The sequence below is a fragment of the Bos taurus genome, chromosome 24 (assembly GCF_002263795.3).
Source record: "Bos taurus isolate L1 Dominette 01449 registration number 42190680 breed Hereford chromosome 24, ARS-UCD2.0, whole genome shotgun sequence".
Lineage (NCBI taxonomy): Eukaryota > Metazoa > Chordata > Mammalia > Artiodactyla > Bovidae > Bos > Bos taurus.
In genome coordinates this window covers 57,719,148-57,742,506 of record NC_037351.1, presented here as the reverse complement: position 1 = coordinate 57,742,506, position 23,359 = coordinate 57,719,148, and the positions used below count along the sequence as shown (strand labels likewise).

General features: G+C 45.2%; 1 protein-coding gene and 1 long non-coding RNA gene across 10 annotated transcripts in view; one reads left to right on the top strand and one right to left on the bottom strand.

Annotated features, from left to right (window-relative positions):
* ALPK2 (alpha kinase 2) overlaps positions 1 to 23,359 on the top strand; it is a 132,624-nt gene that overhangs the window by 2,080 nt on the left and 107,185 nt on the right. For 5 of the 6 annotated variants that reach the window (XR_001494986.3, XM_005224149.5, XM_059880788.1 and 2 more), the window contains exons 2-3: positions 12,916 to 13,043; positions 17,397 to 17,514. Coding sequence is in view for 5 of the 6 variants with exons in the window: in XM_005224149.5 (XP_005224206.1) it covers positions 12,920 to 13,043; positions 17,397 to 17,514 (242 nt within the window). In the remaining variant the exon portion in view is untranslated. Of the gene's footprint in view, positions 1 to 1,945; positions 1,992 to 12,915; positions 13,044 to 17,396; positions 17,515 to 23,359 lie in introns of those variants that run through there. The other variant, NM_001192248.1, reaches the window with a different exon arrangement.
* The window catches only part of LOC101907607 (uncharacterized), a 51,347-nt gene that overhangs the window by 6,684 nt on the left and 21,304 nt on the right, over positions 1 to 23,359 (bottom strand). For all 4 annotated transcript variants that reach the window (XR_009492767.1, XR_009492768.1, XR_815277.4 and 1 more), the window contains exon 3: positions 1,375 to 1,743. This is a non-coding gene — a long non-coding RNA (uncharacterized lncRNA). The remainder of the gene's footprint in view (positions 1 to 1,374; positions 1,744 to 23,359) is intronic.

Here is a 23,359-nt window from a genome sequence, read left to right as displayed (position 1 = left end):
CAAAAGAAAAAAGTTTATATTTTAGAATGCATCTGCAATAAGTAAGAAAAATTATTTTTTGCCTGGAAATGGGTGATAGGGTATGTGCTATTTAAAAAGCTAAGTCGAGATTCATCAGCATCATCTGATGGTGCTGTTTAATACATATTAGTGCCATATTGGCTTCCCTGGTGGCTCAGATGGTAAAGCGTCTGCCTACAATGCGGGAGACCCGGGTTCAATCCCTGGGTCGGGAAGATCTCCTGGAGAAGGGAATGGCAACCCACTCCAGTATTCTTGCCGCCAACCCCCGCCCCCCGTGCCGTATTTAAATGGGGGTTTTCATGAATCCATAGGCATGGAAGGTAAAGGTAAATCTATGTGCACAGGATGATGTCTGTGATTAGTATGGAAACTTAGGCACAAACCCATCTTCCCTCAAAGATTATAGCTGAGTCTTGCACTGGTTCCCGTTTTTGACTAGACATGGGTACTGTAGAGCGGTCGGTCATTTCAATGCAGAAATGAACCTGCATTGTCGGACTCAGTGGAGACGGTAGCTGGTGGGGGGCGGGGGGCGATCTCAGGAGCTACGCCTGGGATTTCAAGGTCAGTGATGAGGGTTCGTAGTGAACAGGTGGCTTCTTTATTTTGGAGTGAGGGAGGGACAGCCTCAGAGGAATGGAGCAGACAAGAATCACAAGCAGGTCTCATGGGGCAGCTCCGAAGAGCTGTAACCATGTCTTTATTATTTTCCCCTGCTCTCTTTCTTAAGTTTTTATTATAGTTGTTTTACAGTGTTGTGTTAATTTCTGCTGAACAGCAAAGTGAATTGACTATACATATACACATATTTCCTCTTTTTGGGGATTTCCTTCCCATGTAGGTCACCATAGAGCATCAAGTAGAGTTCCCTGTGCTGCACAGCAGGTTCTCATTGGTTATCTATTTTATACGTAGCCCTTGTGGTCTTGACTGAGATATCCCACAGCTTTTGTCCAGGCATCTCAGGGTTTCTGGATAAATTCTTTGCTTGAGTTACCAATAGATTTGTAAGGAACCCTGTTAACTTACACTTAATTCTGTCCCAAATTCAGAAACATAAAGAAGCTTGGAAGAAAGTGATCATGTCGTCTTAGGAGGTAAAAATGAAAGGATTGTCCAACTATGTGAGAGAAAGAGCATTAAAAAGTGTTTGGAGCCTTCATTGAGGTTTCTGCCCATGTACACCCACCTGACCACCCTCCAGGAGACTTTGGACATCAGGGCAAAGAGATGGACACAAGCTGAAGAGCATCAGTTCCAGACCATCCACTGCTGAGTGCATACCACCTAGCCCCCCAGCGCCATTTCCTGCATGGCTGCTACCAGCACTTCTGGGGCCACCCAGCTCACCTTGATTGCCACTTGGTCTTCCATCCTGCTCTTAGAAAACCAGGGTCGTTCACTCCTCAGTCAGTAGTTGAAGACCCTCCTCTAGTCCCGTGGTTCTCAAACTTCTCAAACTCTTAGTGCAGCAGCATCTAGAGAGCTTGTACAGACACGTTTTCCTGGGTTCCTCCCCCAGAGTTTCTGAGTCTGAAGGTCCCGAGTATTTGCACTTCTGATAAGTTCCCAGGTGAGGCTGACAGTCTGGCCCAGGGACCAGCACCTTGAGAACCACTTTAGCCACTTCTTTGGCCTGTAATTTCTGCCCTGGTTCTTTTCAAACACTAACCGTGCCTGCTTCTCAGATGCAGAAGGCTAAGCCACAATAAGCAACAGCTGTGGAGAACACAAAAGATAAACCCATCAGGCGTCCTGCAGGGAAACAGCCTGCAGCGGAGCATGTCTGCTGGCAAGACTGAGCGTGGGGAGAACACACCGAGGTGGGCAGTCCACCACTTGGGAGGGGCTGCTTTTTCCTGCTTAGGTTAGGGCTCCATCACTGAGGAGGAGGCTGCTTTTTCCAGCTGAGGCTAGCGGGATGGTTTCAAGGACAAGCCAGCACTTAACAGTGGAGTTCGAAACTGGTGGGATTTGAATATACAGAGATGGAAGGTGGTCTCATTCTATAAAGGAAACAATAACAACAGCAACAGAAAAACCCCCAAACAAAACATGAAGGGCAGAAAGAGACAGGATGCCAATGGAAATCAGAAATTCATTAGGTTGGTTTGGTTAGTTATCCCTAGAACTTTCTTAGACAAGCATTCTTTGATTAAGCCATCTAATCTTAAATCCTTAACTTCTGTCTGTAATCTGGCATGTCCACATAGATCTTGAGAATGGAGGGCAAATGGTAGGGATTTCAAACACCATGGGCCAGGGAGGGGGAAGTACAGATGCATCCGTGTGCTTTCTAGAACATCAAAAGTCAAAAACAACAATCAGAACATTGGAATTAAAAATCAGCTCTTCTTGCTCCCCCAACTATAAAGTCCAAGAAGTGTTGTTGGGACCCCAGCTCTGGTCTCCGCACTTCTGGAGACTCTGCTGTTTTGTGTGCTTTGGTTTCAGCCTTAGGCTGGCTTTCTCAATCTCATCTGGTATCAGCCTCCCTTGGGTTCTGCATGTTTTGTTTTTCCTCGTTAGAGAGCAGGGCAAAGGACTTCAGCTTTCCACTGACTCGATAACCATGGAACTTTCTGCAGAAACCCATGTGCTGATTGGCTTAGACCTTAGCAACCAGTCACCCAGCAAGAATACTTGATCAGTTTAGACCCATCTGAGCCTGCAGAGGCAGGGAGGGGGCCGTCTAGCTTACCCCTCAGCAGGTTTGAGTGATGAGAGAGGCAATGAAGCTAGGGAGACAAGCAAGTGGCCACTTCGGGAGATTTTGGACATTTTGGAGAAAGGCCTCTAAAGTCATACCATCTCCTCCCTTAGGCTTAAGTTTGGCAGTGGGCAGTATTCACGCTTCAAAGGTTTAGGATGTGCTCAGTCACTTAGTCATGTCTGACTGTTTGTGACCCCATGGACTGGAGTCTGCCAAGCTTCTCTGTCCATGAGATTTCCCAGGCAGGAACACTGGAGTGGGTTATCATTTCCTTCTCCAGGGGACCTTCCTGACCTGCATCTCCTACTTGGCAGGTGGATTCTTTCCCATGGAGACACCTGGAAAGCCCTTTTACAAAATGGTTCTATTCTGGAATGGAATGAACCACTGGGTGTGAAGCTCCTTCTCTCTAAGCCACACTTTACTGGGGGGGGAGGGGGGGAGATAAAGAATGATTTTAAAAATTCTTCATAAAACAAACCAAGTAGAGGCAAAAATAGAAAGTTTTCTCCTGAGCCCCTCTAACTGGCTATGTTGAGGAGGGTGGAAGGAGGTGGCTGAGATAATATTGACAGTCTCCACAGCACTTGTCCCCCATCTCCAGTCTTATGGTTTTCTCCGCCCTGGCTTGCCGACAGGTGGTTTGTTCAACATAGTTAATGAAAGCTCAGCTCATTACCCCGGAGGTAGTGTTGTTCTTGCCCATTACAGGGCAGGGAGTGGGACATCCCCCAAGTCCTCCCCGACACTGGCTGATGCCTCAGATTCCACAGGATGTCACCTCTAGGTCCATCTATAATAAACAGTCTCCAAAGAGGGATGACTCTGGGGGTTGCTCTGGGGTTTTTGTTGCAGGGAAGGTGAGCTCAAGGACTCAGGGAGCCTGGGAGAATGTGGAGGCCCAACCAGAGAGGGGCTTTCTTCACCATGCGTGTTCTCAGCAGTGACCTTGATGACACATGCCTAGACCGGACGCAGCAGTTCACCTCGTTCAACTTCAAACCACAGTGATTTTAGCCAGTTAAGTCACTGAAGTTTGTCACTTTACAGCACTGTCATGTGTGCTGCGTGCTAAGTTGTCTCACTCGTGTCTGACTCTTTTGGTCTTTTGGGGTAGCCCACCAGGCTCCTCTGTCCATGGGATTCTCCAGGCAAGAACACTGGAGCGGGTTGCCATTTCCTTCTCTAGGAGATCTTCCTGACCCAGGGATCCATCTGCGTCTCCTCCATCTCCTGCATTGGCAGGAGAGTCCTTTACCTCCAGCGCCACCTGGGAAGCCCACCCTGTGTGTTTGTGGCATTGCCTTTTATCCTGAGGGAGGAGGACAAAGATAAGAAGGACAGAGGGATGTATCCTTTCAACATAATCTGCTGGAAATTAGAATCTAGAAACCTGGACTCTGTCCCCTAACAAGCTGTGTGACCTTGAAAAAGTCATTTAACTGGCCTGTGTTTCAGGGCTTCTTTTCAATTATAAAATCAAAGGAGTTATTCAACTTTGTTACAGGTCTCACTAACTTTAAGCTGTTTTGTTTTTTTTTTTTAACCCTGCCTTAACGGATTTCGAACTGCCACAGATTTTTAAGGAGAGGGGAGTGGGAAGACAAAGTCCATCTAAAAAAGAAGTTTGGAACAAACCCAGAGAGAGCAAACAGCAGCTACAGCTCAGTGTGTTCATGTTCTATGTGCCAGGCACCCTGCCGGACACCTGGAGTTGCTCACTATTAATATTTAACAGCTAAATTATATCTGTTTATTGTGTTTGCGTTAGTCGCTCATTCATGTCAGACTTTTTGCGACCCTATGGACAGTAGTCCTCCAGACTCCTCTGTCCATGGGAATCTCCAGGCAAAAATATTGGAGTGGGTTGCCATTCCCTTCTCCAGGGATCTTCCCGACCCAGGGATCTAACCTGGGTGTCCCACATTTCAGGCAGATTCTTTACCATCTGAGATTCCAGGGAAGCCATTATATTTGTTTATTAGGTAACATATATACATTTAAAATGGGCTTTCCCGAGGGCTCAGTGGTAAAGAATCTGCCTGTAATGCAGGAGACACGTGTTTAATCCCTGGGTTGAGAAGATCCCCTGCAGGAGGAAATGGCAGTCCACTCCAGTATTCTTGCCTGGGAAATCCCATGGACAGAGGAGCCTGTCGGGCTACAGTCGAAAGCGTTGCAAAGAGTCAGACATGACATAGCATTTGAGCATGTGTACATAAATTTAAACCATCCCAAAGGAAAGGCAGAGACCAGCAGTGTTCTCAATTTGCGTCCCTTCCTTTCTCCAGATACTCAGACCTCTTCGCCAGGGGCAACCAGATTACGAGTTCCTTGTAATTTCTAAAATCATTGTGTGTATAAATAAGCATATTATAATACTTATTCTTCCTTTTCTCACTATGCAAGTGATAGAATACTCCACACTCTCTTCTATACTTTATCTTATTCAACAATGTATTTTGGAGATTATTCCATATTAGTACATACAGAACTCTTCATTCTTTAAAAAAAAAAAAGAAGGTTTACGTATTTGTTTATTTTTATTTTTTGGCTGCGCTGGGTCTTCGTTGCTGCATGTGGGCTTTCTCTAGTTGTGGTCTGTGGGCCTCTCGTTGCGGTGGCTGCTCTTGCTGTGGAGCGTGGGTTCTAGGGCACTCAGGCTTCAGTAGTTGTAGGCCATGGGCTCAGTTGCTGTGGTTCACAAGTTTAGTTGCTCCACAGCATGTGGGATCTTCCTGGACCAGGGATCGAACCAGTGTCTCTTGCATCGCAAAGAGGATTGTTTACCCCTGACTACCAGAGAAGCCTTATTCTTTTTTTAATGCTCATTGCCGCTGGACATTTAAAATTCCACTGTGTAGATAGACTGTAACTAGGTACTACTGATGGACATTTAAGGTACTCTCAGTCTTTTGCTATCACAAGCAATGCCACAAGAATATTATTAGGCGCTTGTTTGTCTTCTTATCTCTGTTTTAAAAATTAACTATATCGAGGGATGTTTTACACATTGTGCAATTCACTATAAGTGTTCGATTCAGTGATGTTGTTAAATTCATCAAGTTGCAAAACCATTGTTATAGACGAGTTTTAAACCATTTTTCTCGCCTACCAAAGATTCCTTATGCAGAGCAGTTGGAGACTCCTTAAAACACTAAAGACAGAGCTACCATATGATCCTGCAGTCCCACTCCTGGGCATATATCCAGAGAAAGACATGGTCTGAAAGGATACATGCACCCCAGTGTTCATTGCAGCACTGTTTACAATACCCAAGACATGGAAGCAACCTAAATGTCCACCAACAGAGGAATGGATGAAGAAGATATAGAGTGTGTGTGTGTGTGTGTGTGTGTATACACACACATACATAATGGAATATTTTTAAAGATCTTTTGATGTGGACCATTTTTTTAAGTCTTTATTGAGTTTGTTACAGTATTGCTTCTGTTTTTATGTTTTGTTTTTTTTTGGCCTCAAGGCATGTGGGATTTTATTTCCCCAACCAGGGATTAAACTCATACCCTTTGCACTGGAAGGCACTGGAAGTCTTAAACACTAGACCACCAGGAAAGTCCCACGTGCAATAATATTAAGCCATTAAAAAGAATGAAATAGTGCCATTTGCAGCAACCTGGATGGACTCAGAGATTGTCATACTGAGTGAAGTGATTAGAGAAGGACGAATATCACGTGATATTACTTATATGTGGAATGTTAAAAAAATGAACTTGTCTATTATTAACTTATTATTAACAAGTGAACTTATTTACAAAATAGAAGCAGACTCACAGACTTAGGGAATGAACTTATGGTTACCAAGGGGGAGAGTTGGGGGTAAAGATAGGAAGTTGGAGACAGACAGGTACACACTGCTATATTTAAAATGGATAATCAACAAGGACCTACTGTATAGCACAGGGAACTCTGCTCAATATTCTGCAATAACCTAAATGAGAAAAGAATTTGATATATAGGTATACGTATAACTGAATCACTTTACTGTATACATGAAACTATCACAACATTGTTAATCAACTATACTTCAGTATAAAATAAAAAATTAAAAAAGATTCCTCATGCACACTTATTGTTAAATAGTGTTCTCTCCTGGAGAAGGCAATGGCACCCCACTCCAGTACTCTTGCCTGGTAGGCTGCAGTCCATGGGGTCGCAAAGAGTCGGACACGACTGATCGACTTCACTTTCACTTTTCAGTTTCACACATTGGAGAAGGAAATGGCAACCCACTCCAGTGTTCTTGCCTGGAGAATCCCAGGGATGGGGGAGCCTGGTGGGCTGCCGTCTATGGGGTCGCACAGTGTTGGACACGACTGAAGTGACTTAGCAGCAGTAGCAGCGTTCTCCCCACTCCCCACCTCCAGCAACCACTAATCTACTTTTGGTCTCAATAGCTTTCTTAGGATATTTCGAATAAATGGCGTCATACACTACGTGATGCCTTGTTTCTGAGGATAATGAGAGCTCTTCTGAGGTTCCTCTGTGTTGCGCCCTGTGCCCTAGTCTGCTCCTTTTTATTATCCAGAGTGTTCATTGTGTGGCTGCACCACAATGCCTATCAATTCACTAGTTGTATATTTAGGTTGTTTCCATGGACATTTAGGTTATTTCCAAGTTTTGATTATTATGAGTAATCTTGCTAAGAATATTTGTGTGCAAGTCTTTGTGTGGACGTATGTTTTCACTTCTCTTGGGTAGATAGATGCCTAGGAATGGAATTTCTGGGTCTTCTGGTAAATTTATGTTTTAAGTTTTTAAGAAACTTCCAAGTTGTTTTCCAAAGCATCTGTACCATTTTATATTCCCACTAGCCCTGTTTGAGGGTTGTTTTTTTTCATAGTCTCCACCCACGTTTGACTTTCTGCTTTGTAATAGCCATCCTAGTGGGTGTGAAATGCGATCTCATTGTGGTTTTAATTTGTATTTCCTGAATGAGTAGTGATGTTGAGCATCTTTTCATGGGCTTATTTTTTATAATTTATTGCCTCTACTTCTCACATACAACCTGGAAAATCTTACCCAAGAAAGAGCACAACACTTGCGCTCCAACAAATCTGGACTCATAGCCCAGCCCTGCCACTTGCAGTCAGTGAGGAGTTAGGTTTGTTACATCAGCTCTTTCGGACTCCCCAGGTGGTGACTCAGTGGGAAAGAACCCACTTGCCAAGCAGGAGATGTGGGTCAATCCCTGGGTGGAGAAGATTCATTAAAGAAGGAAGTGGCAACCCACTCCAGGATTCTTGCCTGGGAAATCCCATGGCCAGAGGGCCCTGGCGGGCTATAGTCCACGGGGCTGGAAAAGAGTCAGATACTACTTAGCAACTAAACAACAGCAAAGCTTCCAAGTCAATATCTGTGAACGGAGAAAGAACGCACCTGGTAGTTTAACTGTGAGGATTAAATGAGACAGTGTGTATGAAGTGCCCAGCGTGGGGGCTGACACCCGGAAGGTACCCCAAACATGTTGTAATTGTCTCTCCCTGTCTGGTCGGCCTCCCCTTCTCCCCACCCCAGATTTCTAGAGCCCATCTTTGCGGGCTGCTTTAAGATAGTTCTTTCCTTCGTCTGGCTGTGCCAGGACATAGTTGAAGCACAGGGGATCTTTGGCCTTCATCGCAGCACACATGGTGTTTCTGTTGTGGCATGTGAACTCTTCTTAGTTGCGGCATCTGGGATCTAGTTCCCTGACCAGGGATTGACCCCGGGCCCCCTGCAATTGGGAGCACAGAGTCTTAGCCACTGGGCCACCAGGGAAGTCCTCAGAACCCATCTTTGGGAAGGGTGTTTTCCCTAACGTGGGACTGGGTATTGAGTGATGGTGGGTGTGACATCCAAATCAGGAGTTACTGACGATGGCAGGTTCAGGAACCCAACTGCTGTTGGATTAGGCTGGGTCATCGGGACTGACACCTCCTGTCCCAGTGAGAAAGGTCTTACAGCTGGTTTTGCTGCCCGCCCCAGAAGAACCGGGTGCCCACTCTCTGCATGTAGGCTCAGAGCTCTTCCCTGACCCCTTCAGCCTTCCTGCTGACAGCAGCCACACCACTGGCTGCCTGTGTGGGGGCAGACTAGCCAAAATAAAGCTAGGCATCAGTCAAGGGCTTTAAACATTCAAAGAATCCTCCTATCACCTCCTAGCTGTTCTCCAGCAATGTGAGAGGACGATGTTTATAATTTTGCTGATGTTGAACCCAAAGCTCTTGGTAGCACTTCATACTTAGTTTTTGGTATGCAATTCAGAAGAGCCTGTACCTACTCAGTTTTCCTAATAACTAAATGAGATAGCTACTGCTATTTTACAGAGGAAAAAACTGAGAAAAAGAGAAATTAAGCTTGTATGTGACAGAGCTAAGATTTGAACCCAGAAACCTGGGCCCTTCATCACCACATCCTTCTCCTCTTCTGTTAAGGGTGCTGCCTATCCTGGCCTATCTATCAAAATGGAATATGTAAATATTCTTACCCAGCAGCTACATTTCTTGTATTTAGTCTAGAGAGCCACTTACATGCCCGAGGAGGCATGTTGCTATTGTTGTTTAGGCACTCAGTTGTGTCTGACTTTTTGCGACCCCATGGACTATAGCCCACCAGGCTCATCTGTCCATGGGATTTCCCAGACAAGAATACTGGAGTGGGGTAACATTTCCTCCTCCAGGGGATCTTCCTGACCCAGGGATCAAATCTGAGTCTCCTGCCTTGCAGGCAGATTCTTTACTGGTGAACCACCGGGGGAGCCCAAGGAAGCATGTACCAGGATGTTTTTTGAGACACATTTGTAAGTCTGAAAAACTCCAGCCAAGCTACCCATCATCAACACAAGAACAGACAGACTAAACATGGTATTGCTATTTTATGCAATACTGATATCATCAAGCATTAAAAAAAAAATGATGCAATCCATAGTGGATTGAATTGACCGTGTAAGACTGCTGAAACTTGATAAGTAAGGTAAGCTAACTGCATGGCAAATATGTACAATTTAGTGCCGTACATACAATAAGATTATATATGTATTTGTGTGTGTGTGTGTGTAGTGTCTAGATGACTCGGAGAAGGCAATGGCACCCCACTCCAGTACTCTTGCCTGGAAAATCCCATGGATGGAGGAGCCTGGTAGGCTGCAGTCCATGGGATCGCTAGGAGTTGGACACGACTGAGTGACTTCACTTTCACTTTTCACTTTCAGGCATTGGAGAAGGAAATGGCAACCCACTCCAGTGTTCTTGCCTGGAGAACCCCATGGATGGAGGAGCCTGGTGGGCTGCCGTCTATGGGGTTGCACAGAGTCAGACACGACTGAAGCAACTTAGCAGCAACAGCAGCAGCAGTGTCTAGACGACTATACATGTAAATGGATAGAAAAACACCTGAAAGGAAAGCAGGTTTTTCCTCTTGGGAAAGTTCTGAGATGGAGGATAGAGTTTGTGGGAAACCATTTCTTTTGTATATTTTACAGAATACAAGTGTCTGCATTTAGACTGTGTCTAATTAAAGATAAGCAAAAATTTTAAAAAAGAAAGCAACTTACTCTGGACAACACAGCTAAAATAACAGGAACATGCAAATCCTGTGTTCATTCCAGCTGCCATCCGATCGCTCCAAGGCTGTCCGTGAACCACACCCTGGCCCCCTCTGCTAATTTCAGTAATTCATTAGTTGTCCATCTCTAGCAGAGGATGATAAATCTGTCTTCAAGGGTTCTCACCTTCAGAGAAGTGAGGAAACATGACCCATGGCCTGACTTAACTGTCCTTTCCTTAACAGTCAGTGCCCCATGGCTGGGACACATGGTGACTCCAATTATGTGAGTCAAATAGTGTGTTTGTCAAGTGTTGTAAGCTGTGGGGCTTTGCTGTCAGGGAGCCATCACCTGGTTTAGAAATCATGGGTGGCACATAAGGTCTTTGACATCACCCCAGCTCTTAATGGGCTTTCCTGTGGCTCAGACAGTAAAGAATCTGCCTGCAATGCAAGAGACCTGGGTTCAAGCCCCGGCTCGGGAAGACTCCCTTGGAAAAGGGAATAGTTACCCATTCCAGTATTCTTGCCTTGAGAATTTCAAATCTTAATGGTCTGATTTTGTCCTTTCTTCCCTCTCCATCCACAGCAGTGCCCGCCTGGGAATGGGAATAGTCTTGTCTTGTAAATTACTATTACAGGTGAATATTATACCAGGAGAAATCTTTAGACCTTAATTGGTATATCACTTTTTAAAAAATCATCATGGTAACCCACAGCAGAAAAGAAAATTGATGAGAAGAGTGAAGTCTTTCCTTAAAGTCTACTGATTACCATCTTGAAAATCAATTATATAACAGATTCTTCCTTAGACCATTTACACACATTATTCTAATCTTTAGAGGATTAAGTGCTTTATAGGCAATAACTCACTTAATCTTCACAACACCCTCTGAAGTGTATACAACAATTATGCCTCCGTTTTACAGATGAGGAAACTGAGGTAGTCATGACATACTTATTGAGTTAGGAAGAGGTGGAGTCAGAATTTGAACCCAAGGTATCTGGCTCTAAAATTCTTACCCACCTCTGCTATGTTGCCGCTCAGAAGTGACAAACGGAAAGACTAGAACTAAAACTTCTGCCTCCTAGTGCACTGCTTTTCTTGGATGACCCTAATTATATGCCGTGTCCAAATCAATATACTAGGTGGAGATCTGAAGTATGTAAGTTTCACAGTTCTCATCTTTGGAAAATTTATCACACCAGAGATAAATACACAAAATATATTTATGTGGAAGACTCTGTCTCTAAATGTCTACTGTTTGTATAGAGCAAACTGTTATTTCCAAGCATGGGGTCCTCCATGCAGGATAGATTTGGCAGCAGGATGCTAGCACTGTGCCCAGAGGACAGAGTCGGGTGGGTTCTTGGGTGCAGACACACTGGTTGTTTTATGGCTGCCTTGAAATGTGCGCTGCATGGCTCCAGCGTCGTCTCTCACACTGAAGATGTCAGCCCGTGTGGCAAGGGGAGTGACTGCTGCAACTGTGTGATCTTGAACACGTTCCTGAACCTGAGTCTCGGATTCCTCATCTTTAAGATGGAGAAGGAAATGGCAACCTACTCCAGTAGTCTTGCCTGGAGAATCCCATGGACAAAGGAGCCTGGCGGGCTACAGTCCACGGGGTCGCAGAGAGTCAGACACGACTGACTAACACACACACACAGAAGATGTAGGTGGTATTAATAACCTTTTAGGTCACTTAAAGGAGATTAAGTGACATAGCATACCTGGTGACTAACCAAGCGCTGAATGCCGACTTGTACTGATGAATCCATGCTTGCTCAGAAATGCCAGCCCACTTGCTGCCCTCCCCGGGGCACCTGCCTGCTGCTCGGAAGGAATGGTAGTTTCCCAGTTTCTCCTGGAAGAAACATGTCCCACCTGGTGATTCCTTTGTATTGAGTCAAGTCCTCTTTTGGGAGGCAAACATGCATGAACACTGTTTTGTTTTTTTAATTGTCATCTTTCTTGAGTTCGTTTTTTTTTTAATGTATTTGTTTGGCTGCACCAGGTCTTCATTTCGGCATGCGGGATCTTTAGTTGGGCATGTGAACTCTTAGTTTCAGCTTGTGGGATCTAATTCCTCCAAGCAGGGGTTGAACCCGGGGCCCCCTGCATTGGAAGCGTGGAGTCTTAGCCACTGGACCACCAGGGAAGTCCCAGGTGCACACACTTCCTGAGTCCAGTAGGAAACGACTTTGAAAGAGGTGGCACTGGCTGTAGCCTCAGTTTTCCCTCTGGCTGGCTGGGCTGTGGCTGCCCTGTCATCCACCAGGAAGCGAGGTTGAAACTGCTTCTGCACTCCCTGGGGCACTGGCAACCTCTGCAGATTTCGATTGTGACCACCTGGGGGAGGGCGCACCTGGCATCAAGTGGGTGGAAGCCAGGAATGCTGCGAATGTCCAGGCCCGCCCCCACCCCCATAACAACATTTCCAGTGGCCGGTGAGAGAGCCCACCCAAGGACCCCCAACCAGCATGACCGCAACACCCGGTCTTCTGCAGGCCAAGGGACCTCATTTCTTCTCTCCCTGAGGACCACTCACAGGGTGATGGGGCTTCTGGAATTCCTGAGAAATGTCAGAGATGTCCCAGAATGGATGGTGATGTTGGGGATTGTTATTTTTCAGGCTCATGTGGCATGAAAGGATGGCAGACTCAGGAGGGCCCCAGAGGCGCGCGCTTTGTTTTTTGTCTACGTTGCTTTCCCAGAAAGTTCCTGAGAAGTCCGATGCCGTGCTTCGTTGCACAATATCAGGTAAGCATCTCTAGTTCTTGGCCCTCTGAAATCTCTGTGCAGACCAGGTTTCTTTGGCTCACAAGGGCACTGTTAAAAACATCACCTGGGAAGTTTAGTTCTGAGTAACTGATTGAGGAATTAAATCCTCTGTGACTTCTCTTTCTAGAAGATCTCTTCGAGTACCTTTCTGGACACATTTTGGTGATCCTTCTCCATGTCCTGTTGTGATCCTTGTTTAGGCAACTCCCACACTTGTTTGTTTGTTTTTTTTCCCCAGATAATCCACCCAAATTTCCTGTGGTGCATGGGAAGGGCGTGAATAACTTCACTTTAGACAATGTACCTAACTCTTCTTCATCACCTTTTACTGATATCCCCACCTTGGCTAAATTTGTCTCCCTACTGTTTGCCTTTTTCAGCTCTGCTGGTCAGCAGTGAAAAGGTTAAAACCAAGACAAACACACCCAGTGGAGGGAGAGCGAGATCAGGGAGCTGGAATTCCCCCTGCCTGGAGAATAAATAACCCAGAGCTGGTCCACAACTTTCACTCTGGGAAAAGGGATTTATTACTTATTTATTTATCTTTAGGCTCCACCACATGGCATGTGGGATCTTAGTTACCCGACCAGGGATCGAACCCATGCCCACTGGCAGCATGGAGTCTTAACCACTGGACCGTCAGGGAAGTCCCCAGGATTTGGTATTAAAAGAAAATAGAAGGAAAATTGTTGGGCAGGGAAGCAGAATTTGGTACCTTGTGAGTTGTTTTCTTCTCTTTCTTGGATTATGTCTACCCTTGAAAATATGGAGGCACTGGTGGTCTTGTCTAAAGGATGAAAGAAAACTCTTCACTCCTTTATCCCTTTTTCTAGGTCCAGAGAGGAGAAGAGTCAGTCTGTAAAATGGCTCTGCTTCCTTAGCAGAAGTTGCAATAAAATCTCACCTTCCAGTCTGGACCTTTGGGTGTAGGACTGTGCACCTGACTCCCCAAGCCGAGAGGACAGCACCTCCTCTTTCTTGGTGTTTGTCCACAGCCATCCAGATAGAGAGATGGGCTCAGGCTCACTACTGAGCCTTCAGAGTAACCCCCTGTCTCCCTAGAAAGCCCAGGATTTGGATGGGCCCTAATGTTGGATACCAGTCCCCACACACATAAGCCAGATACTTGTGAAATGTTCTGCAGGTGGCTCTCAATAAGCGACCTGCAGGTAGACTTAAAAAACAAGGGTAAGATTTTCTGGTGAGGTTTCCAGCAAGTAGAGGGTGAAAAGAGAACCACCCACTAGGTACAAGATACCACTTCCCTGCACAAGTCTCTTTTGGGGCCAATTATTCAGTTCTGTACCACATGAAGGGAAAAAACCAGTCAGCCAGTAGGAAGCCGGGGGATTCAATCAGCCCTGATTACACCTGAAATGAAACACTGGAGCCTGAGAGATCAGAATGAGTCATCCAGGCTCAGCTTGTGCATACTTGCTGTCATGGCTTCCATAAATTCAGGAACACACCAGGGAGGAGCGATGAAATGCTTCCTAAGAAGAAATCAGGTAAAGATGACCCAAAGGGGAACACAAGTCTGATAAGCACAGGCAGAAATGAAATATGATCAGCAGCTTCCTTGATGGTTTTTCAGGGAAGTTCATTTTTTTATTTTGGTGGTTTAGTCATTTGTTTGAAAGAGACTCAGCCAAGCAGCTGCTGGAGATATGTCCCTGCCTGCAGGTTTGTCCTCTGCCTGCGCCAGGGACCGACACCTAGTCAGTCTGCCTGCCTGGAGAAAGAGGAGGTGGGGAGCACAGCTGGGAAACCCCAAGTTAGAGGAGACACAGAGAGAGAGGAGGGCTTCCCTGGTGAGAAGGTATTGCTTCCAAATACCAGGTTTTCCTCCAGTATGAAGGTGACGGTGAAGGTGAAGTCGCTCAGTCATGTCCGACTCTCTGTGACCCCATGGACTGTAGCCTACCAGGCTTCTTGATCCATGGGATTCTCCAGGCAAGAGTACTGGAGTGGTTTACAATTTCCTTCTCCAGGGGATCTTTCCGACGCAGGGATCGAACCCAAGTCTCCCACATTGGAGGCAGACGCTTTAACGTCTGAGCCACCAGGGAAGCCCTCCAGTATAGGCGGCACATTTTATATGTTTGCGATGACATGGGAGCTAGTGAGAAAGCTCTGGTACACACTGGAAACCTTCCTGCCCTGTCTGTCACAAGGGGGAAAAAATTCCACGGGGAGAATGGAATTCCTGAGGAGGTTTACCAGATTAGCCCATTAGCAGTCTATTCGGTTAACGATCACCAGGGGAAGGGTGAACCCCTTCTGAGGGGGAGAGCGTAGGTCCATTTCTGTGATAACATCAGCCACACGTCATCAGGGCACCAGCCTGGGAAACCTACCTTCCAGACTCCTTCGTCCTCAGGAAGGCATGGTTTTAGCTCATCTATTTTGTTCTTTGCTTTTTCATACCACAACATACAATCAATTCTGAGCACCATTAAGGTATAATTTTCAAAAAGATAAAGTGATTCCATGCAAATATGGAGTGAACATCAAAGATTTTATTCCATTCTTTTTCCTTTTTTTAGGAACTATTCTTCCACTATTTCATTTTTTTTAAAGTGGAACATTTTTTAAAAAGTCTTTACTGAATTTGTTACAATATTGCTTCTGTTTTATGTTTTGTTTTTTTGGTCCAAGAGGCATGTGTGATCTTAGTTCCCTGACCAGGGATCAAACCTGTACCCCCTGCTTTGGAAGGGGAACTCTGAACCACTGGGCCACAGAGGTCTCTCAATTCTTTGAATGAACAGGGAACCAGAAAATATCAAGGCCTGGTCAAAGTGCATTTGAGGTATTGGGTGTTTATAGACAACTTAAATGAATGTTAGGATAAGATTGCTGAGTTAGAACGTTGGTTCATGTCCTACAGGGCCATAAACTATAGTTTATGGGGTTATCAAGTCTTCTATGTGGAGATTATTTGCATCTCTGTTGAATAAAAATTCAAAAGTTTATACGTAACTTCAAGTCTGGAGATTGTAATTAATAGTAATCATCAATGAAGCAGAGGGCATTTCCCCTAGACAACTCTGAGACAGACCTTTGTCCCATGTGACACTGAAGCAAGATACCATACACATTTTCGCCGTATTTCTAAGTTGTAGATAATTTTTCTTAATAGCTTCTTTTAAAAAAAAAATAGTAGTTAAGAGCACTCAGTCTTTTAGAAAGTTATTTATTTATTAATTTCTGGCTGTTCTGGGTCTCCGTCGCTGCACAGGCTTTTCTCTGGCTGCAGCGAGGAGGGGCTCCTCTCTAGCTGCCGTGTGCAGGCTTCTCATCACTGTGGCTTCTCTTGTTGTGAAGCACGGGCTCTAGGGTGCGTGGGCTCCAGGAGCTGTGACCCGTGGGTTCAGCAGCTGCAACTCCCGGCCTACAGAGCACAGCCTCAGTAGTTGTGGTGCGTGGGCTTAGTTGCTCCGAGGCACGTGGGATGTTCCTGGACCAGGGCTTGAACCCGTGTCTCTTGCATTGGCAGGCGCGTGCCTTGTCCCTGAGCCCCCAGGGAAGCCGTCTTAATAGCTTCTTGAGATTAGGAGCAGCACTTTTCATTTTGTGTGCTCCCCCGCCCCCACTCCAGCCCAGCATCCTCTTAGGCACGTAACATGCCCAAAAGCGCTTATTGAAGGATGTGTTTTTATCTACGAGAAGAAGCTTTTCTGGTTCCCCAATGACATGTCCATCATGCTTATCCCCATTGTTTATCATCCATTCTAATTCATCAAATCAGATCAGTCACTCAGTCGTGTCCGACTCTTTGCGACCCCATGAATTGCAGCACACCAGGCCTCCCTGTCCATCACCAACTCCCAGAGTTCACTGAGACTCACGTCCATCGAGTCAGTAATGCCATCCAGCCATCTCATCCTCTGTCGTCCCCTTCTCCTCCTGCCCCCAATCCCTCCCAGCATCAGAGTCTTTTCCAATGAGTCAACTCTTCGCATGAGGTTGCCAAAGTACTGGAGTTTCAGCTTTAGCATCATTCCTTCCAAAGAAATCCCAGGGCTGATCTCCTTCAGAATGGACTGGTTGGATCTCCTTGCAGTCCAAGGGACTCTCAAGAGTCTTCTCCAATACCACAGTTCAAAAGCATCAATTCTTCGGTACTCAGCCTTCTTCACAGTCCAACTCTCACATCCATACACGACCACAGGAAAAACCATAGCCTTGACTAGACGGACCTTTGTTGGCAAAGTAATGTCTCTGCTTTTGAATATGCTATCTAGGTTGGTCATAACTTTCCTTCCAAAGCTCTATGCTTTTCCAAAGATAGTTCACCTAGTAAGAATATTCTTATTTCTTTATCATCAGGCCAGCCCAAGCCAGAGGTAACTTGGTATAAGAATGGTCGAACCATAGATGAATGTGGCAGTGTCTCCAGCTACGAATTCTTCGAGAATCAGTATGTTCACGTATTACACCTCTATTGGTAAGTGGATGTGCCTCGAGGACTGTTGACAAAGCTCCCCATGTTCTGTCGAGTGCTGGTTACTATCAGGTAAGGTCAAAAGATTGGCTCATGTTTGCCTTTTGAGTCCTGTTAAATGCTATGGACAGTCATCAGCCACGGCCTCCAGCAATGACTGCTAAACTCTGCCTGGTAACTCATCACCCTCCTCTAATTGCTGCCATGGATGGTACATTACAACTTCATCTAGAATTTCACTCAAGGTGGCCCAGCCATTTTCACTTATTGAGTAAGCTCTTTTGAAAGTCTTGTCCTCTCTGGAAGGTTAAGAAGCACTGTGGGATTTCATTATGTGTCATCCAGCATTTCTTGTGTAAGAATGAAAGGAAGAAGTGATGGGCCCGGATCCCGTAGCAAGTTGGTGGTGGAGTTGAGGCTGGAAACCAGACCTGCTCGCCTGGTTTGAGGAAGTGGCGCGGCCCAGCACGCTGGTTTCTCATTCTTTTTCGTTCCCACAAGAACTGTGTGCTTGGGGTGAAATCAGGAAATGTCGAAGGTGAAGTGGAGAAAAGGAGAACTCCTCTGGTGAAGCTGGGTGGCTCTTGTTCCCCAGTGCAGCCAAATCGGTCTCATGTCCCTTACAGTGGCTCTGAGGAGACCGAGGTCTGCAGACGTGGCATGAAAAGGACTGAGAGGCATGGGTGTGAGTAGCCTTGGAGCTGAAAACAGCCAAGTGAAGGCTTGGGTTTGCATTTTAGCTCTGCCATTTTGGGGCTGTGTGACCTTGGCCAGTTACTTTACCTCTCTGAAACTCAGCTTTTTCATCCGCCAAAGGGTGGCTGAATGCATGAAATGACGTAATGCTTGTAAAAGGCATTATATATATATATAATATATATATTATATATATATATAGTAGTTGCTCAATATAAGCTTTCTTACTCTCTGATCTTTGTTTTTGTTTCAAAGCAAGGTCAGAGGTCACTTTACCATGATTGAAATGCTTGACTCAACTGGCCTGCAGCCTATCTAACCTTGTATTCAAGACATCTGTTTATTCGTTCATTATTTAATTTTTAAAAAATTAATATTTCTTTAAAAGTTTTTCTAAATTATGAAAGTATGATAACACATTTATAGGAAACTTGGAAAATACAGAACAAAGTTATATATAGTTTGACTGTCTATTACAGTTATTTTTTAAGTAAATAAATTAAGATTTTTAGTTGGGGGTTTCAATGTCAAACTCTCAAAAATTAATAGAATGAACAGATAGAAAAATAGGATATAGTAGACCTGAAAACCACTATGAACCAATTCAACATAATGAAGATTTATATAGTTTTCACACAACAGCAGCATACAAATTCTATTCAAATTCCCATAGACTATAAACCAGGAGACACAGGAATAATATATCCAGGGACATAAAACAATGTAAATTTGTAACATGTAAAAATTTCCTGGTCCAAAGATAATGAAATCATACAGAGTCTGTTTTCTTATCATTGTGAAATTAGGTTAGAAATCAACATCAAAAGATACCTGAAAATAAACCCATCGTTTCAAGTGCAGCGTGACATTTACCAAGAGAGACTTTAGCCCTTGAAAGCCTCACATTTATTATTTAATTTTTAAATGATATTCAGACTTCCCTGCAGCTCAAATGGTAAAGAACCTGCCTTTGAGGCAGGAGACCAGGGTTCAATCCCTGGGTTGGGAAGTTCCTCTGGAGAAGGGAATGGCAATCCACTCCAGTATTCTTGCCTGGAGAATTCCATGGACAGAGGAGCCTGGTAGGCTACCGTCTGTGGGGTCACAGACAGTCGGACATGACTGAGTGACTAACACACACAGTAAATGATATGCATCACGCAGCTACTCTATGGCAGGCATGTAGTGTAATGCCCACGTTGAGGCGAACAGCGTGAACATTGCTCAGAAAACCTCAAGTCCGGCAAGGAAGACAAGCAGTGAACAAACCATGCCATCTCCCCCTCTCGACCCAAGCACTGGGAGGCAGCCCGCCTGCCACCACTGCCCCGCAGCCACGGACTGGACTTCCTACCTCTTCATTCCAGCTTTGTCAAGGCTCTCCTCACCCTCCTCGTTACCCCAGTTAACTTAGAAGCTACCTGTGTGCTGTGCTGTGCTGTGCTTAGTTGCTCAGTCGTCTCCGACTCTTTGCGACCCCATGGACTCTAGCCCGTCAGGCTTCTCTGTTCATGGTGATTCTCCAGGCAAGAAGACTGGAGTGGGTAGCCTGTCCCTTCTCCAGAGGATCTTCCCGACCCAGGAATCAAACCGGAGTTTCCCTCACTGCAAGCGGATTCTTTACCAGCTGAGCTACCAGGGAAGCCTGCTGCCTGTATGACTCGCGGGCAGTTGCACATGGATCTGTCCAGCCTCAAACATCCTCAAACATCCTCATCTCCTTTGCATAGACCTCCCGTTGGGTGCTTATTTCCTGCTCAGGACTGATGATTGCTCAGTAGGCTGAGCACCTCCTAATGGCAGGAACCCTCACTGTTTAATATTAATATATCTATGTGTCTATCCTATATATATTTGCAGTTGTGGTTATTAGTTTGTTTATATCAGCATTGGCAAACTTTATCTATAAAGGGCCAGATAATAAATACTTCTGGCTTTGAAGCCCAGTCTCTATCACAACTCCTCAACTCTGCCATCTATGATGCCAAAGCAGCCATAGACCAAAAAAATGAAACAAACAAACAAAAATCCCCCAAAGAATCATGGTTGTCCCAATAAAACTTTATTTGTAGAAGCAGTTGGGGGCCAGATTTGGCCCGTGGACCATAGTTAGCCAGCCCCGGTCTAGATAGTAAGATCCTTGAGGGCCTACACACTGTACTTCGTATGTATTCCAGTCCTACCTTTGTGCCTCTGAGCACTCAACACATATTTCTTGATTGATTGATTTGGGTCTTACACTAAACTAAAATATTATACTCACTTTATAACCAGAAGAGAAGCTTAATGTGTATTCTTTTACTGAAGGAATACCATTTAGGAATTGAGATTTGCTAACTGTTGTTTGTACAGGCTGAGGAATATAGACAAACCAAACATTTTGTGGGGTGTTAGGAGTGGGGGGTAGCCATGCTGAAACCCAGGGGCAGACGGGTGGGTTACAACGGGAGAGACACAACACAGGAAGGAGAAAGTTAGCAAGGGAGCTAGTGCTACGTAAAGGTCAGGGCTCTCGTTCTCTGCTCTGAAGTTGAGTAGGGCAGTGATTCACCCTAAAATGAAAAGTTTAATAGAACTGGACATGGAACAACAGACTGGTTCCAAATAGGAAAAGGAGTACGTCAAGGCTGTATATTGTCGCCCTGCTTATTTAACTTATACACAGAGTACATCATGAGAAACACTGGGCTGGAGCAAGCACAAGCTGGAACCAAGATTGCCGGAAGAAATAGCAATGACCTCAGACATGCAGATGACACCACCCCTATGTCAGAAAGTGAAGAAGAATTAAAGAGCCTCTCGATCAAAGTGAAAGAGGAGCATGAAAAAGTTGGCTTAAAGCTTAACATTCAGAAAACTAACATCATGGTATCTGGTCCCATCACTTCATGGGAAATAGATGGGGAAACAGTGGAAACAATGGCTGACTTTATTTTTCTGGGCTCCAAAATCACTGCAGATGGTGATTGCAGCCATGAAATTAAAAGATGCTTACTCCTTGGAAGGAAAGTTATGACCAACCTAGACAGCATATTGAAAAGCAGAGACATTACTTTGCCAACAAAGGTCCATCTAGTCAAGGCTATGGTTTTTCCAGTAGTCAGGTACGGATGTGAGAGCTGGACTATAAAGAAAGCTGAGCACTGAAGAATTGATGCTTTTGAACTGTGGTATTGGAGAAGACGCTTGAGAGTCCCTTGGACTGCAAGGAGATCCAACCAGTCCATCCTAAAGGAAATCAGTCCTGGGTGTTCATTGGAAGGACTGATGTTGAAGCTGAAACTCCAATACTTTGGCCACCTGATTGATGCAAAGAGCTGACTCATTTGAAAAGACCCTGATGCTGGGAAAGATTGAGGGCAGGAGAAGAAAGGGATGAGATGGTTGGATGGCATCACCAACTCAATGGACATGAGTTTGGGTAGACTCTGGGAGTTGGTGATAGACAGGGAGGCCTGGTGTGCTGCAGTTCATGGGGTTGCAAAGAGTTGGACACGACTGAGCGACTGAACTGAACTGAATTGAACTGAATGCACTCTTTCCAAGTTCCTGCCATTTGAAAGGTAGACCCCCAGCTGGGAACAGTATTCAGTCCTAATGCAGACGAATAATAGTAGGGCGATATGATGGTGCAGGACAGGGAGGCCTGGTGTGCTGCAGTCCACGGGGTCACAAGAGTCAGACCCGACTGAGTGACTGAACAACAATATGATAATAGATGTGGCTTCATTTTTTTTTTTTTTCTGCTTAATAGTAAATATGTTGGATACTAATAATCTTTAAAAGTTTTGGTGTCCTACACTCGGAGTTCTGAGCTGTAGCTGCCCACGAGCAGGGCAGTAAACCCACCAACACTGGTCCTTCACTCTTGACAAAGTCAGTCCCCAGTCCAGGTGATTCCCGTGTGTTGTCCAAGATGCAAATGCTTTAATCTGAAAATATTCATCTGTAAAGTAGTTTGACTTCTACCCATATGTTACGTGCTGGTTAGGAAAATGAATAGGATTTTGTGCAAATGCCTTTCAAAGACTGAAAGTTAGTTGTTAGTAACCATATTAGTCTTGAATTTTTTTGCCATTATCAATGTACCATAAATCACCAGATCAGTGCATAGTTTCCCAAAGAAAAATACTTTACCTACCTGAGTTTAGTCTCTCAGTCTAAAGAGTTCTTAGATATTTGAGAGCTCCTGTTTCTGTTTCCTAAGGGCTTTTCCTGGCTTAGTGTCCCATCTGCACTTCTGCTGTGAGGCTGCGAGCCCTGCTGCCGCGTTTATCCGCGTTCTCGTCTTCCCTCTTTCCTCAACTGGGTAGTACTTCTCCCCGCATTCTTCCTGCATTCTTGTCGTATCACTCTAATCCCCTGAGACCGTGTATTTACGGCAAACAAGGCTATCTGGAGAGATTGATCAGTGCTGTTGTGACCTTTCCACTACCACAGGTCAAGTGTGCTTGGCAGACATAAGACATGGAAAGCCAAGAACGTGTTGGGAGAGAGAAGCGTCACTGATAACCGTACAGCTTGCACTGTGGCATGGAAGCATTTCCCCCCTCAAGATATAAGGCTTGGACTTCCCTGGTGGTCCTGCGGTTAAGAGTTTGCCTTCTAATGCGAGGGGTGCGGTTTTGATCCCTGGTTGGGGAACGAAGATCCTACCCACATGCCTCGTGGCCAAAACACCAAAATATGAAACAGAAGCAGTATTGTAACCAATTCAATCAGGACTTTAAAAATGGACTTCAAAAATCTTAAAAAAAATAAAAAATAAAGATGTAGTGGTTGGGAGGAGGGGAAGAAAATGCAAATAGATGTCTTCTACCTCATCATGAAAGCAAGTCGCAATATATATACAAACCGTGAACTGTGGTCTCTTATGAATGGATTTTAAAGACAAGCAGTGAAGCAACAGATGACAACGTGTCTAGGAACCCACACCTAGAGAGAGACGCTCGTCTCCGCAGCGTGGAGGCCTCTTTCGATGGTCACGGTCCCATCCAGTGGTAATGAGGGCGCGTCTAGGTTAAGAGTGAAGCAGGAGGGAAGGGAGGGGGGAGGTCAGGGCAGGAGCCCCAGTCAGAGGGATGGGAAGCAGCCCCGCTTGCTCTCTTGTCGGCTCAGCCCTGGAGTTGGCTGGTCTGGAGGCGGACCTGGT